General features: G+C 42.2%; 2 protein-coding genes across 2 annotated transcripts; both read right to left on the minus strand.

Moving 5' to 3' along the window:
• Window positions 1-2,045: 2,045 nt before the first annotated feature.
• On the minus strand, window positions 2,046-2,615 carry LOC133048615 (interferon alpha-1-like). The gene has a single exon (XM_061132362.1). The coding sequence runs from the start codon at window positions 2,613-2,615 to the stop codon at window positions 2,046-2,048; it is 570 nt and encodes a 189-aa protein (XP_060988345.1).
• Window positions 2,616-17,200: 14,585 nt separating this feature from the next.
• Window positions 17,201-17,881, minus strand: LOC133048740 (interferon omega-1-like). Its single transcript, XM_061132513.1, has one exon. The coding sequence runs from the start codon at window positions 17,879-17,881 to the stop codon at window positions 17,201-17,203; it is 681 nt and encodes a 226-aa protein (XP_060988496.1).

Consider the following 17,881-nt stretch of genomic DNA (forward strand, 5'->3'; position numbering starts at 1 on the left):
CCAAAGCCAAGTGCACTAGAATCTGTGCTCCCCAATGAGAGAAGCTACCAGAGTGAGGAGCCTGTGCGCCCCAACTAGAGAGGACCCACCTTTGCCACAACTGGAGAAAAGGCCATGCTGCAATGAAGACCCAGCACAGTGAAAAATGAATAAATAAATAAAATTATTTTAAAAGTCCCTCTGACTTTACATATAGCTCCTGAGTGCTATATGTCCCAACCAGAAAGAAGAGAAAGATGATTGATCCGTCAATGTCCTGAAGGTTGCCTACATTAAATACATGAATTTCCACAAAGATTTTTGTTACTTTGAGAAATTGTGATCTTCCAGTGTGCACGTTACTAACATATGTCCTGAGAAGAAAGCTCTGACCCACTGTTGCTAAATGTATTAAAAGTCCTGCCTGTGTCCCTTCTATTCAGTCTTGTTTGATTTTGTCTCTCAAAGATGCAAAGACACCATGATGGAATTTAAGAACTTCCTTGGATTGCACTGTCCCCAGGCAACTCTTGCCCTGCTCTGTGATAACTTGCTGGGTCCTAGGGAAGAAGCAATCTGCATGAGGGAGTGACCCTCGCCCCTTCCAGGACTCTGCAGGCTGCTGTGGTGTGAACGTCACCCGTGCTGGGGACACAGCTAGAGGCCAGGCATCGTGCTCTGTCTCCGTCCTCAGTGTCCACGTCAGTCTTCTCATTCTCTGAAAAGGAGTGCTGTGGAGAAGCACTTGCCTCAGGGTATTTCAGGTGTTGTTCCGTGTCCTGAGGACCCGCTGCTGCTCCAGTGAACAATTAAACATCTTTGATCTCCTTCCAAGTTCTCAAGCTGCTGCTGACTTTCAACTCCAAGTTTCCGGTGCTTTGGGCTTTTTGAGCAAGTGAGATTCCTGAATGAGGTGACCTCCTCCTAGTGCAATCAGCATGGGCGAGAGCCCAGGTAGAGGCTCAGAGGAGCCCCTGGAGTCGCCACCCTTGTTCACTGGGGGGCGGGGTTCCCTCTATGTACTGTGTTTCCCTGGGAGCCTGGGCAGTCTGGACCTGCAGTGCTTGGCAGGCAGAGCAGGTGAAGTCATAGGAGAGTCTCTGACAGATCTAGAACTTTCTCTCAGGTTCTGCTTTTAGTTGGTGGTTTGCAGGCTTAAGGGGAAATTGACAACCAGAAACTGTAATGGAGAAAGACACAGCTGTCTGAATGGAGAGGACACCTTCATGCAGAGTGAATGAGGAGAGAAATAGGGATTTCTACACTGGGAGGAAGTGAATGATTGTGATATTTGAGTGTGAGGATAAGATATTCACCTGACCTCTCGCCAACTGAATACCACGAATTCAAGCAGCTCTCCAATTGTTTTCCGGGGGAAAAAGTTCCACAACCAACAAGAGGCAGAAAATCCTTCCCAAGAATTCATGAAATCCTGAAGAATGGATTTTTTTTTCATCATTGTTTTTAGGTTACTTATTTTGAAAAAAATCAGAGTTACAAAAAGCATTGGAGTGGTTATGTTCACTTCAAGTTCCTCAGAGTAAGAAACAACATAGCTAGAGCTAGAATATTTTTGCTTCTAACTTGTAAATCCTAATGAGAGCTCAAAGAATTGTAAAATGCATTTTTTAATCAGGTTGCCATTCAGGATTGGTGTTTCTGTTTTAATGAAAAAACAAAGTAAGTCTTTTAGGGTAAGAATTTAATAAAGGAAGAAAAATCATGAACGGACTAAATACAAAATATCCATTTTCCCATCAGTATACATACATAATATTTTATCAACAAAATAATGTAAATATTTATAAATAGTTAAATAAATATTAAAATAGATAAATAAATGTCCAGGTAGTTAAATACATAGATAGATCAGCTTTGGCATCTGTGAGGAACCAGTGTCTATAGAGTAGAACATGATGTTACTTAATATTCCAGAAAACATTTGACAACCTGATTCATTTCAGGGCTCAGTGACGGCAGAAATGAGAGTCTTCCCCGAGGCCGCGCAGGAGGCATGTGGTCTTGTTGGTCTGTGAGGATCATTTCCGTGTTGAACCAGGTGTGTGTCAGTCCTTCCTCCGGAATCTCTCCTGCAAGTTTGTTGAGGAAGAGAAGGCTCTCATGACTTCTGCTCTGACAACCTCCCAGGCACAAGGGCTGTGTCCCTTCTCTTGCAGATAGAGAGTGACTCTGTGGAAGTATTTCCTCAGAGCCAGGCTGGAGTCCCCCTTGAGCAGGGGAGCCCCTTGCAGCCCCTGCTCCTGCCTCAGACAGGCTTGCAGGTCAGTGAGCTGCTGATCCAGTGCAGTGCGGAGCTTGTCCAGGAGGCTCTGGTCCCACGCAGCGGCCGAGCCCTCGGTGCTGAAGAGCTGGAAGGTGTGTTGGGTCACCTCGTGGAGCACAGAGATGGCTTGAGCCCTCTGCAACTGGCTGCCACCCAGCGCCTCCTGGGGGAATGCAAAGTCATTCCTGTCCTGCAGGCAGGAGGAAGGGGAGACCCTCCTCAGTTGTCGCAGGAGCGTCAGGACCCTCCTGTTGGCCAGGCTGTGGGTGTGAGGCAGGTGGCAGCCCAGAGAGCAGATGGAGTTGCAGCTGAGCAGCAGCAGGGCCAGGAGTAAGGACCAGGCTGGGGCCATCGGGGACCTTGCAGATGCTGCTGGCCTGGGGAGGTGGGTGACTCTGTGAACTTGCTCTTTAGGTTCCCTGAAGACCTTCCTTCAGGCCTGTGTCTTAAATAGGAGCCCATGGTTTCCATTTTCTGAGAGTTCCCTCTTGCTTTCTACTTTTGTTTTTGCTTTTCAGTTTGCACTCTCCAGTGTGTTAGGGCAGCACTTCTCAGTCTTTTTTTTTTTCATGTTGCCCTTCTTTCTTCTGCCCACAGAGACTTTTTAGATATTTTTTAGATATTTAGATATTTTTTCTTAATTGCCCTGCACTGTGAAATTTTGATAGCATAGATATACTGTGTATGTAGTTATGTACTCTATGAATATCTTTTCTTTGTACATAGAAAAAGGAAGTGTAAATCTTACTCTTTGTATCCAGTGTAGTTAAGAATGACAGAAAGTTTTAAGCTATAATTTAAATGTAAAAGCTACTGAATTTTATTGTTTCCTTATAAGCTCAGTTTTCAGAGTGACTTTAATGTCATATGTTTACTTATATAAGTAGGTATGTATCCAATTACATATTGCAATAAAATTTACATAAATACTTGATAATAATACCAAGATATAGACATACTTAAAAGTCATTCAAAGCTGCTCAAATCATTGAATAACTTAAAAATAGTTCTTTAGTATTTATTTTCAGTATTTATCATTGAATTTTCTTCATGTCAGAAAATAATTTTTAGTTTTACTGCCTACTAGATATTCATCTGGATATTATCAACATTTTTTCTCTTTAGTACTTTGACATGTTGAACCACCTTTGTAGAATTCTGTAAGAAAATATAATATTTTTTGTATTTTATTTGCAAAAACAAGTTTCCATTTTTATTTAATCTGGAGGCCAAATCACACCGAGGTTCAGACATAAGCAACATGCACAAGACAGACAGTGGTTTCTCAGAAGTACAGAAAGGCCACCTCTCACAATATGACTTTGAGATAAAGCAAAAGGTGGAAAGTCCTCCAGTGAACCATCTAGTCATCTTAGGTGTACCACTGATCTTGTATACAATTTGTTTATATTCCATAAACTCAATCTCAATGCTTCTCTTATGTATGATACACAAGAAAGGCCAAAGACAGAAATAAATACTAAGGGGTTAGATTTTGTTGTATCAGGTTGAGCTTTGACATGTAATAACTAATCATTGTAATGACAATATTTGTTCAATTCCAGAGAACTAATGTCTGCATGCGTGGAAGCAGCATTATCCCCAGTGAGAAAGCATGATTTAGGAATCACCATCCATTTGGATCTTTCTCTCTGTTCCTTTGCATTAAATTTCAGATTTCCCAAAGACTTTCAAGTTCCAGTATGAGCCTATTATTTTCAAATAAAGGAAGCCATCTTTGTAATGAATTCAGAATAGGACAAATATTGTTTATTTCATGGGAAGATTTAACTTTTGGCTCTGCTCCTGAATTCTTTTGATTTTACATTGAATTTTATGCTGTCAAAGCCCCCTATATTCTAAACTTCAGATAATAAGGATGTGATTATCTTTGGCAAATCAGCTCTGTAGTAACTGAACCCTGATTTCTTCTCTGTGGTGTCCTCTGTAACCAGGCCCAGTGTAATCGCTCAACAAGTTGTTTTTTGGTTATTTATGTATTTATCCACTTTTGGCTACCCTGGGTCTTCACTGCTTGCCGGGGCTTTCTCTAGTTGTGGCCAGTGGGGCTCACTCTTCCCCGCAGCTCCTGGTTTCCTTCCTGTGAGTCTTCTTCGGGCTTCAGCAGCTGCAGCACGTGGGCTCTAGAGCAGGGTCTCAGGATCAGTGGAGCGCTGTCTTAGTTGTTCTGTGGCAGGTGGACACTTCCTGCACCAGGGATCGAACCTGTCTCTCCTGAGGAAAGATTCTTATTCACTGCACCACCAGGGAAGTCCTCAACAAGTCATTTTAGCCAAAGCAGTTTCTCAGATTTCCTCCTACTACTGGAAGGCATTTACAAATGACCAAGCTATTTTGCCTCATCTGGGCCCTATTTCCCGGAATTATAATAGGCAGTGGCTGGTATTTCCATTCTATTCTTGCTGGTGCCAGTCATGCCGAGTTTGTTGCTAAAACCACTAGTGTCTCCTACCTTGAAGGCACACGTGGTCTGGGATTCAATAGCAAGTCCAACACACTTTTCAGCTTTTGCCCAGCACTATATTAAACTCAAGAGGACGCCTCACCCCTAATGGTCCTCAACTAGGTCATGATTCCAGAAAACATCTACTTCTACTGCATTGACTAGGCTAAAGCCTTTGACTTTGGCACAACAGACTGTGGAAAATGCTTCAAGAGATAGGAATACCAGAATATCTTACCTGCCTCCTGAGAAATCTGTTAGATTAGCAACAGTTAGAACTGGACATGGGACAAATGACTGGTTCTAAACTGGGGAAAGGGTACATCAAGACTGTATACTGTCACCCTGCTTATTCAACTTATATCCAGAGTACATCATGTGAAATGACAGGCTGGATGAAGCACAAGCTGGAATCAAGATTGCTGGGAGAAATAGCAATAACCTCAGACATGCAAATGACACCACCCTTATGGCAGAAAGCAAAGCGGAACCAAAGGAACACTTTCAGTAAAGATGAAAGTGAAAGAGGAGAGTGAAAAAGCTGGTTTAAAACTTAAAACATTCAGAAAACAAAGATCATGGTATCCGGTCCCATCACTTCATGGAAAATACATGGGGAAACAATGCAAAGAGAAACAGACTTTATTTTCTTGGGCTCCAAAATCACTGCAGATGGTGACTGCAGCCAGGAAATTAAAAGACACTTGCTCCTTGAAAGAAAAGTTATCACAAACCTAGACAGCATATTAAAAATCAGAGACGTTACTTTTCTGACAAAGGTCCATCTGGTCAAAGCCATAGTTTTTCTAGTAGTCATGTATGGATGTGAGAGTTGGACTATAAAAAAGCTGAATGCTGAAGAATTGATGCTTTTGAACTGTGGTGTTGCAGAAGACCCTTGAGAATGCCTTGGACTGCAAGGAGATCCAACCAGTCCATCTTAAAGGAAATCAGTCCTGAATATTCATTGGAAGGACTGATGCTGAAGCTAAAACTCCAATACTTTAGCAACCTGATGTGAAGAGCCAACTTATTAGAAAAGCCCCTGATGCTGGGAATGATTGAAAGCAGGAGGAGAAGAGGACGACAGAGGATGAGATGATTGCATGGCATTACTGACTCCATGGACATGAGTTTGAACAAGCTCTGGGAGTTGGTGATGGGCTGGGAAGCCTGCAATGCTGAGTGCATGGGGTCACAAAGAGATGGACACGACTGAGGGACTGAATTCAACTGAAGTCATGAGAGAAGGAATATGCTGGTGTCATACACAGAGCCATGTATCTGAACTCAGACTCTCCCTGATGCTCACAGCTCACAGCAACCAGGCAGTTTACCACAACACTCTTTGGTGGATCTTTACCGACATGGCAATCACTACTACATTGATGCAGATACTTCAGAGAATCCTCACAAGGAATGATGAATGATCATTTTCATGCTCCATTTTATTCCACTGCATCGGCTGTTGAGTTCCATTTCAGGATGACTTCCAGTATTTGACACATAATAATTAAAGGCTTATGACAGGTTGAAACTCTAGAGTTTGGGTATGAATCCCTGATCTCCTATTTCAGCCTACTAACCTGCGTTTTTTGTCTGTTTGTTTGTTTGTTTTTGTTGTTGTTGTTCAGTGAGACTATATTCTTAGAAGCATGTAGACTTTAAAGCCCTTTATGTTCTCAATGGTTAGGACCCCACAAAATTCATATCTTGAAGTCCTAAAGCCCAAAATCACGATATCAGGTGATAGACCTTTTGGGATATGCTTAGGGTGTCAGGATGGAGACCTCACAAAAGGAAATAATGCCCTTATCAAAGAGGTGGATATAAACTAGTCCCACACGGACTCTGCAGTGTCAGACCTGAAGCAGGCTCTCACCACAACTGGAACAAGCTGACATCCAGTTCTCAGATATCCAGACTCGAGAACTAACTTGCAGCAATACATTTCTGGTCTTTGTAAACTACCCAGTCTATGCTATTTTGTTGAAGAAGCTTGAACAATAAGATATATCACGCCCTGTTTTATCCTAAGAATACCTGCAGGAGTCTGTAAAATACCTGAAAGGAGAAATCAACTTCCTCAACTCCGTTTCCTAGACATGTCATCTGGGCCATAACATTTCATGAGCTCAATCAATATTCATGTAACATCAATTCACAAGGATGGTAATGATAGGAGAAAAAATAATACCAACATCTCTTAAAAGATATGATGTGATAACACAATAATTTAAATATTCTTCATGGTTCTACAAGGGAGGCTATGATGTAATAATGTGTGAGATGATTTTTAAAGATCATTTGCAGAAATATTTTCTTCAAGTTTGCATTTTCAACATTTGGAAGGTGTGGTGAGTAGAAGGCCCACTGTCCACTTTTAGTTCAGTGATTCTCAAGTACTTGCAAGGAGCTGCCTGATCATTCTTTCTTTTTCTCCCTCAGGTAATAAGGAAACACTTTTTCTACACGTGTAGATGATTTTCTCATTAGCCTATGCCTTGGGAGTCAATCCGTATGCTTCCTTCAAATAGTCTATGATGCTCTGAATTCTGAGTGACATCACTGTCATCTTCCCCAAGCTGAAACTGTGACATAAGAGTTTGTCAGAGAGTGTGCAAGCAAGAACAATGGATTTCCCCTTGCACACCCACGAAGAGCCCATTAGGACAAATAGTGCAAAAATGAAAAAATAGTCTTGTGCACTGAACTTGTCCTCTCTCTTAATCATCCAATTATTTTCCAGCTTCCTTGCCATGAGACTCCCATGAGGATAAGTCCAGGCCAAGTAATGTGAGAAGAAGTGCTATTACCCCATCTAGTCCTGGTCCCTGGAAGCATCCCATGTGATCCACCAGACTTTTCTCTTTGCCTCAGGGAGAATAGACTCAAGTACTACAGGCAAATTTGGAGTCTCAGGTTGATGATGGAAAAAAAGTCTCAAAACAATGGCACCAATGTTCTCAACTCACTCTTTGGAGGAGAGCAAGCTAGAAGATTCACCTGATCAAGAACGCCTGCATTATGCTCTTCAAAGAAGGAAAGAAAAGTGTCCATTAGAATCAAATATCTGACACTTTGCTGTTTACCTGTTAAAGAAGCTAAGCATTATGTGAACTGACAAATACCTTTAACAACATACTCTCTTTAAACCTTTTCCACAAACGAATAATTTCATATGTTGAAAACAGCAAATACCCTCAAAACACATACAAAAATCTTCTAAATTATGTTATAATATTATTTATTTAAGAAAAAAGATTGTGTTTCTCTGTCTAAATATTTTTGTAAAATTGTGATTTTCATTTCAGACATTTTTAAGCTTGTGAGCAAACAGATGATCACTTTGGAGGCTTAAGCAAACAACAGTGTGATTGAGTGGAGAGTGTCACAAGTATAATTTTCATTTTATTTGTTGACTTTTCTTGAGGATTCTTACATGAAGAAAAGGCACTTTTCAATTTCCACTCTGACAACCTCCCAGGCACAGGGGCTGTATTCCTTTCCCTTCAGGTAGAGATGGATTCTTTGGAAATACTTCCGGACAGCAATTCCCAAATCGGGACAATCCAGAGTCACTTCTTCCCGCTGTTCCAAGCTCTGACCCAGGCTGGAGTGGTTTTTGAGGAGGGCGCTGTTGCAAGCAGCTCAGCTGCTCTCCGTGGTGAAGAGGTTGAAGATCTGCTGGAGCATCAGTTGGTGATAACAGGTGCCTTGAGTCATCTGGATTGGGGTGATAGTCTCTCTTCTCCAAGGAAACTTGAAGTCGTGTCTGTGCTCTAGGCATGACTGAGAGGGGATCGTTTTCATCTGTATCAAATGTATGAAGAATTTGTTGTCAAGGGGACAAGCAGGGATGGAGCAGAGCATGACGCCTGCCACTAGCAGATAGATCTTGGCCACAGAGAGTTTCCGTGAGTCACTGGGAGGCCACCAGGGGGCGCGCGGACACCACTAGTCAATGAGCGAAAGGTTTCTTCATCAGGTCCTGGCACAGCGCGCTTCTCTGGGCTTTCACAGGAGGGCGGAGGATGTCTTCTTACAGGTTTTATAGTGAGTTTCCGAGTTCTGAGAGTTCGTTTCAGCGGGTTTGGCAGCCTTTTCAGCAGGAAAGGCGTCGCTGTCAGAGGCCAGGTTAGTACTCCTTGAGTAGTGCACTCAGAAATCTTCAATCCGAGCCCTCGCCAGAGACGTTTTGTGTGGTGGCAAGCCCGGAACCTTGCGTTTTCTGCTTTCCCCTGAGTGTCGTGCTTTCTTCTCACACGGAAACTTGAGCGACGCCACTTTTACAAAGAAAATGCGTTTAGGGAGGTGTTTGAAGCGGAGAATCAGAGCGAGTTGGGGCCGATTTTACAGATTCGGGCTCCTTTCTGTCGCGGTGAAGGGACCGCTCATGGAAAGGGGAGCTGGCGGCGGCGACGGGGCGACGGGACGGTGTTGGGGACGCCCTGGGGGTATCCGGGCGCGGTCCCCACCCGAGGACGGGGGACTTTCAGGGTGTCGTTCAAGGAATTGGCCCTGAAGTGGGGGAATAAGTATTGAACAACTGAAAAGTAGGGATATTCAAAAACTCACAGCACTGTATTTTTATGCGTTTAAATTTGGATTTAATTATATTTGTCACATTAAATAGTTCACATTTTTTATTTTTGAAATATTTTATGAAACCATTTAAAATATTATATATGATATTAAAATATGTGAGTATTGAAATGTTTATTCATTTATGAAAATATTTAATTGTTAGATAATATATTAAAATATGAGTATTAGATGATATTAATATTTATTAGTATTTTATTAAATTCTTTTTAAGCTATGGTTTATACTGAAACAAGAATTTAATATAATTTTACTTTACTGACTTTAATGGAAGCCAACTCAATATATTCAAGATCACTTCTTTATTTGTTTGACAATTTGTTGTGACTCTGTGAAGTCTTAAATAATTATCATTTAACTCGAGTTTCTGAAACACCTCTGCCAGCACTCCACCTTGAGTGTAGTGTAGCAAAAGGAATTAGTGCAGATGTCCCTGGTCCAATGATTAAGACTATGCTTTCAATGCAGGAGGTGCGAATCTGATGTGTGGCTGGGAACTAACATCCCACATGCAGTGCTGTGCAGTCAAAAAGAAAGGAAGATGGATGGAAGAGAGAGATAGAGAGAGGAACCAAACGAAGAAGAGGCAGTGTCCTGTACAAAGCATTGAGGGCATTTACCAGGTCTGATCTTTTCATTTTCTTTGGGAAGAATTTTGTAAGTGAAATGAAAATTGCCCAAATTTCAATGGCAATGAGAAGCCTTTCTTCGTAAGACACATATGGTCTTGCAAATGAAAGGGCATTTCTTGTCTTTCTTGAAAATTTTGATGTTTTGTTTAGCACATATATTTTGGTATATTCAATTTTTTAATATTGAGTTACAATGTTATTTATCTTGATGTCTTAGACTTGGTGCCTTTTAACATTTCATACTCAAGAGAAGTCCTTTCTTACTATTCCCCAATACTAACCCAAGAAATAGCTTCAGAAGTACTGTTGCCAGCTTCCCTGGTGGCAGGGAAAGTATACGATTGTCCCATTTCTTGTCCTCCTCCCCTCTATCATATTTTATAACCGATTTCCTGGTCTCCTTAACCATTAAAAAAGAAGTCTGTGTCTTAAAATAACATCACCAGAGGTGGTCTAAGACCAACTGAGGATGATGTTAGGGAATGGTTACTTCATTTGTACTCTTCACAGAGCAGCTATTATTTTGTAAGACAATTTTTCAAGATGCTGGCCCCAAGCAAAAGGATTCAAGTGCTGTAAGATTTCTTTTCATAATGTTCCAGGACTGCTGTAAGTGTGGAATCTTGGGATCTGCTCCTTCAGAATCTTTTGGCAGTCCCCTCTCCTAGACTTTGGTTTTGGTGGGCCTCAAAACACAGCATTTTAGCCAATTTCCTTCTATCCACATCTTTTATTTTTTTTTAAGTCGCTTTTTCTCTTTTAGAAAAAAAAATTCGTTTAACTAAGTACAAATCTGACTTCTTTTTCTCTCAGTATGATTTTGAAGTTTAACACAATCTGTATCTTTTTTTTTTCCATTTATTTTTATTAGTTGGAGGCTAATTATTTCACAACATTGCAGTGGGTTTTGTCATACTTTGACATGAATTAGCCATGGAGTTACATGTATTCCCCATCCCGATCCCCCCTCCCACCTCCCTCTCCACCCTATTCCTCTGGGTCTTCCCAGTGCACCAGGCCCAAGCACTTATTTGGTTTCTTTTTCTCTCAGTATGATTTTGAAGTATAACACAATCTGTATCTTAAAAAGTAGTATCAGAGGTGGTCTAAAACTTACTGAGGTTGAAGAAAGGGACTGCTCCTTTTATCTCATTTATTAACAGAGCAATGATGTTGTATTAGACAACTGCCTAGAATCTGTTTCTCTGCAAAGAACTTAAAGTACTGTGGGATTTCTCTCCATACTGTACCAGGCACTGATCAAAGGAAGGAAACGTGGGCTCCTGGGCCCCTTCAAAGTCCTGCAAGGCAGTCCCTCTCCTGGAATTAACACTTAGGGATTCAACATGCAGATCCTTGACAGTGTTAAGAGCTCTTCAGGCAGAGTTTCTCTTGGTTGGACTGAGGGTGGAGTAAAGAGGTTCCTATTGGTCATATTGATATGAAAGACTGCTATCATTCACTACGTTTCACATTCTCAGCCTAATTTGCAAACTTTGTATTATTTGAAGTGAAGGATGTCCTCTGTGGCTGCCACTAAAGTGGTACTGATGTTTTAGAAGAGGAAATGAACGTCTGGTGTTGGCTACACTCAGGAGCCCCAGATAGTGCGAGAGTAGACTTCCTGCCGCCCCCAGGCCCTCCTCTTCATCAGCTCTGAGATCCTGCCCTCAGCTGCTCTGAGCTCCTGCTGCCTCCTTCCTCCTCATCCTGCCTCGATGACCTCTTCCCTGCTCCCAGGAGGCCAGTCACCATTCATGCCTGACTCTTCTGGAATGCACATCTCCAAGCACATTGTCACCTATGTGTGTGTGGTCAGCACACTTTGGTGACAGAATAAAGAAACTGTATGAATTAACCCATGTTCCGTATTATGTCACAGTTATCTGTAGACCATCAGAAAGCAAGAACTATGGTCCTGAAAATCATTGTGGAAAAATTCAAACCTTATGTATTAGACCTTAAACAGAAATGCAGAGAGTAGTGGTTAGATATATTTTGGTGCAATTTAAACTGTCACAATAGACTATGTAGTCACACCTTTGAGTTCTCTTTTAGACTAAAGAAGTGAGTTAGATAGAGCTTCAGGTTTTTATTTCAAGCTGAGTTGACTCATATAGATGAATAGCTCCTTTTGGATTAAGACTTTTCCGTGAGTATATTTCATTTCCATTGTAAAAACACAAAAGAAGCATCAAGACTGTGACATTCTCTGATGGCCAGGATGGAAGGAAAAAGTTTCTCCATGAAAACAAAATTGAGAAAAGTGCAGAAAATGACAATTCTGGCCTATTTAAAGATCTTATATGCGGGAAGTTGCTGGGAACAGCTGGATAAAGGCTGGCAGAGCCCAACATCTGCAGGATTACCAAGCTCACCAAATGCCAACCCCTTCCCTGATGACATGGAGGGTGATGTTCTCCAGCCCTGGAGAATGGTGATCATCACCATTGCCACCCTCTGAGAAACCAGGAATCGCCAAACTCAGCGCTTCAGTGTAACTGAGTCCCAGGGCTCCAGCTCTACAAGGAGCTCAAAGCTGCCTTCCCCCTGCCTCTGCGGCTGGGATGGGCACCGCAGATCTCCCTGTAACAGACCAACTGGCCCTGCCCGCGCAGCGGGCACCACCTGCGGGTCAAGCGCCTTGAGCTCATGCGCGAGATCCACCAAGGAGAACAGGGGAGTCCCAGTGGGCAGGAGCCCCAGGCCTGGGCAAGGCGCTGCTGGGGCCCCGGGAACACATGGAACCACGGGAGCACTGAGGAAACTCCCTTTTTCCGGCCAACAGCCCAGGGCAGCTTTGCAGTCACTTTGCTTGGAGCCTGTGATTTCTGCACCTGCCTCTGTGTCCTTCCTCCCCTTCCTGGGAGGAGATTTTAGCCAGGGCGCTTTACCCCAGTGCCCGTTTATGCGGTGATTCATGGCTGGAGATCAGAGCATGTTGGGGTGTGTTTTCAGATTCAGGGTTGTTTCTGGGGAAAGGACTGATTCGGGGAAAGGGGATAAGGCACCTACAGTCTGGACTGGCATCTTTAGATATTGGGGCCCTCTTGTGGGAAGACTTGAGGACAAGACTGAGACTTACAGGAAAGGGAAAATGATTTCATTTAATATAAATGGTTAATTTCTCCTTCAATGTTCAACTCGTTGAAAAATATTTTAAAATGTATAAATAAGTCAAACTCACACCAAGTTTACATATTTTCCTTATGCCAAAACAAGATCAAATGCAAATGTTTTCAAAATGACTTCTTTGTTCATCTCAGTTCAGTTGAGCAAAAGCTGTAGTTGACAAACTTATGACCCAGTAACTACCTAAAATTATTAATCTCAATTTTCAAAGTCTTTCTTTCTTTTCTTCTCTTTTAGCCTAGGATCTTATGTTAAGCTTTCACATTTATACATGATTTGGCATTGGAGAGTTTTACGAACTTTTAAAAATGTCATTTCATACAGATAAGTTGCTTTAAAATTCACAATCAAGATGTTTTTGTGTTCAGCATAATGTAGGTTTCCACTTAATATACCATTTGCTACTTCATAGGCAGCTTGTATGCTAAATGAACTGATTGTATGGTGACTTGATGCCCAGTAAATATCTCGGTGTGCTTGCTACAGCTGTGAGATTATTTCATTTGCTAGTAAAATTTAAAAATGTGTAGATATTCTTTGTACAATCCTAGAGAAGACTAACCTATTCTAACTTGCAGAGGTAGAAGTTTTGCATTAAAAATTAGAGTTGAGCAAGGCACAGATATAGCATAATCCTCTCTAAGGTAGATATGAAATAATGGTCAGAGCTCTGTATACACCTGTCACAGTAACAACTCTCACAGCTATGTTTAATGTGTTCCTGATGCTTTATGTAATTTACTCATATACGATAATTTTGTAAGTTGTTATATTAACATCATATAGATTAAATAACATGAGACGGTATATTGAATGGAGTACAGTATTCTCATTATCCCTATTTTGATTTTAATTGGAGAATAATTGCTTTACAATGTTGTGTTGGTTTCTGCTGTACAGCCATGTAAACCAGCTCTGAGTACACATATATCCACTCCTCCCTATTTTAAAGCTGAGAAAACTGTAGGATAGGACAGAAAAATCAACTGGACTAAATGATGCAGAGAACTGAGGGAAAAGTAAAGAGATGCCCAGATAACAAATATACTGGTCACCTGAGAAGACAAGAGTAACCCACAAAAAATAGAAACAAAAAACGCAGCAAGATTGTTGTTTTCAAACAGTTTAACTGGTAAAACTATTTTAAGCTTATCGTTAGGACTATTATCATTATTAGAGTTACACTTTTATTGATACCCGTGAGGACCAGCAGATTCCTACCATTGTGCAGGATGCTGGGTGGGAAGAAGAAATGGAGACTTGCTCCTGCTCTGGGGAGTCAATTCCTCCCCATTTAAGGGACTGTCAGTTAGAAGGTCCTCATGGAGGATTGTGTGGGGAAGGGGAGTTCAAAATGAAAAGCAAGACTTTGATCTTGAAAACTACAGGCTATAAGAAATTCTTAAAATAATAAAAGTTGAAAAAAAGTGAATGAAATGTATAAATTTGTGGGATTTTTGTTGATCAATTTTTATCAATGAACCCTGTGGAACTTGTTACTGTGGGCACGTGTTACTGTGGGAGCTTGTTACTGCGGGAACTTGGATATAGCTCAATAACAGTATTTTCTGTGCAGCACATTGACATATCAATTATCAAACTCCTTCTTAGAAAATAATACTATTTGAAGATAAAGAACATACATGTTTGCAGTAATGAACCTCCTGTTCAAACCTCAGCCAAGATATGGTGGGGGTGCATGAGATGCTTCACCGTATTTCAAATGGTCTAATGTCAAAGTTTTGGCTTAGCTTCTGGTCCAAGATGGCAGAGTAGAAGGACATGCACTCCCCTCCTGCAAGAGCACTGAAACCGCAAATGCTGTTGAAAACCATCCACAGGAGGTCTCTGGAGCCCACCCAAAAAGACACTCCATGTCCAAAGACAAAAAAGAAGTTATAATGAGATGGTAGGAGGCGCTCAAGCACAATAAAAATAAATTCCATACCTGCCAGTTGGGAAACCAACAAACTGGAAAACAATACAACGACAATGTTCTCTCCCTGTTGTGAAGGATCTAAGACTCATGTCAGGCTTCCAGGTCTGCGAATCCAGCAAAGGGCCTGGGAATGCCCAGGAAATCTGACTCTAAAGGCAAGTGATATTTGATTACAAGACTTCCACAGGACTGTGAGGGAAAGACTCCATTCTCAAAGGGGACAAACAAAAACTTGCGAGCACCAAGACCCAAGGGAACTGAGCAGCAGTGACCCGACCGGAGGCTGAACCAGACCTACCTGCTAAGGTTGGAGTCTCCTACGGAAGTATGTGTCAGCAGTGGCTTGCCGTGGGGACAAGGGCACAGGCAGCAACAATCCTGGAAGGTGCCCCTTGGCTGAGTGCCCTTGGAGTTTGCAGAAAATCACACTTAATTCACTAATAATGTTTCTCATGTCTTTAGTATGAGGAGGGTAACAGTTGGTTTCTGAATTCTTTGTTGGGTTTTGGTCTTTCAGTAGCAATGCAGAAGCTCCAGGAGGTGACATTGCCAGCAAGTATAGACAAGGGGCTTTATTGAAAAGAACTAGGATCCAACCTGGGACACCGTAGGACTGGAGGGCAGAAATCCATTTCACAGCACCTGCTCTTTCCTTCCTGCCTGTGCATGTGTTTGATTTTCTGCATTGATATAAGATCTCTATTCTTTCCCTATTATTCATCTTTGTATTACATCAAAGCATTTTCTACTAATTCATCATTCTCAAAGAGTGTTTGATGAACTCATAGGAGTGCTTTCTAGAGATATGAAACCCAGAAATAGGAATTCTCTTCAGCATACAGCAAAGGTAGTTCTCACATTGAAAGCACTATGGAACTAGCACCCAAGCTGAAAAGAAAATACCTTTGCCAGGGGCCTAGCACTTTCCAGTGTCTCTTTCCAGTCACTGTCTCAGGCCAGCTCTCCTGTCTCCTCCCTGCGGGCAGCCACTCTGTGATCCTCACAGTCCTGATGATTTCTGCCAGGAGCGCTTGATGATTCTTGTGTGACTGAACTCATTGAATCCAAATAGTAATCGTGTGAAAACTACTCTTATTGTCCGCGTACTAAAGATGAGGAAACTGACCTGTGCGTTTGTGAGATTTTTCAGGGTCACACTGTTGGTAAATAGCAGGGCTGGGATTCAGAGGTTTTGGAATTTCTAGAACTCTCCTTTCCCTTGGGCTCTCTTCCTGTGGCTTCCACTCTGACTACACCGCGCAGCTAGAAGAAATCAGCAGAGAACGGAGCTCCTGAGATGGAGGCAGCGAAGGCGCTGTGTGAGGGGGTGACCTGCTCAGTCCTGAGGAGGCAGGGCTGAGGAGAAGGTGGGAGACAGAGTAATAGGAGTCAGGAGCGGCCATCAACACCGCATGTCGTCAGCTTTCCTGCAGGAGGGGACTGCTTCCCTCAGACATTTATATCAACCATTCTGTAATGAGTGAGTATGGATTAGTTATGCCTATGACATCAAGATGAACCATTTTGTACAATTTCATAATCTCCTTTCTACCTGTTATCTTCTTGGCACCCTCGACAGCTTATAGGATCTTAGTTCTCAACCAAGGCAACCTGGAGGGAAAACTCAGAGTGCTAAAAACTGCACCACCAGAAAGCTTGAAGAATTCCACCTTTTGACAGACATTTGTTAGAAAGTCATAGAACTGTTCCACAGTATAAAGTGAACAAATACTGTTTTGTGATAGCTATCTATAGTCAAAATAAGGACTTAGTTTTTTAAAATAAAAAAACTCAAGAAGTTGACCTTGATAAGTATTTAATAAATAAAACAAATTACAATTTGAATCATAGAAAGGGGAATATATTTTCTAAATTTCAATACATGTAAGCACACACATCTTTTATATGAAAATATGAAATATTGAGATACAATAACATTAAATATATAAAATATAAATAAATAATATCAAAGCAGTTGTTGCTTATAGACTGATACTCCTGCAGCTGGGTATTTTATATCTCCTTGCTTATTACCACTGACAAGTATTGGCTGAGTTAATTCAATAAATTTGGTGGCTGAAGCAGAATTCAGAGTCTTCTGAAATGACCCCAGGTGGGTATACGAGGGTGATGTGGCATCTTAGTCAGTGAGAGTCATGTCAAGGTCAGATCAGTCTCCATCCTACATTCTTAACCTTTCCTGCAAGCTGGTTGATGAAGAGAGAGAAGGCTCTCCTTATATCCATTCTGACGATTTCCCAGGCACAGTCGCTGTATTCCTTCTCATTCAGGTAGACATGGATTCCCTGGAAGTACCTCCTCACGGCATCTGTGGGGCCCGTCCTTCCCAGGGCAGAGTCTTCCTCTCCCGTCACCTGCTGCCAACAGTCATACAGGTCAGCCAGCCGCTGAACAAGTCCAGTGCAGAGCTGCTTCAGGAGGGTGGTGTCCCAGGCAGCAGAGGAGCGCTTTGTGTTGAAGACATTGAAGGTCTGCTGGAGCATCTTGTGGAGCACAGAGATGGCCTGGGCCTCCTGCAGCTGGCCGCCCTCCACCATCTCCTCGGGAAAAGCGAAGTCTTTTCTCTCCTGCAGACAGAGGTGAGGGGAGAGTCTCCTCATTTGGTCCAGGAAAGTGAGGTTCTTCTCAGTGGCAGCCAGCACTTGGTTCAGAGACAGGTCACAGCCCAGGGATCCTCCAGGGCCGTAGCTGACCAGCACCAGGGCCATCAGTAGAGAATGCATGAAGGCCATGGGGAAGATGAGGCTGATGCTGGGCTGATGGAGATGGCGTCTGCTGAACCTTGAGGTAGGTTCTCTGATGCCATGCTTTCTAAGCAAAGCCAT

The sequence above is a fragment of the Dama dama genome, chromosome 29, assembly GCF_033118175.1.
Source record: "Dama dama isolate Ldn47 chromosome 29, ASM3311817v1, whole genome shotgun sequence".
Taxonomy (NCBI): domain Eukaryota; kingdom Metazoa; phylum Chordata; class Mammalia; order Artiodactyla; family Cervidae; genus Dama; species Dama dama.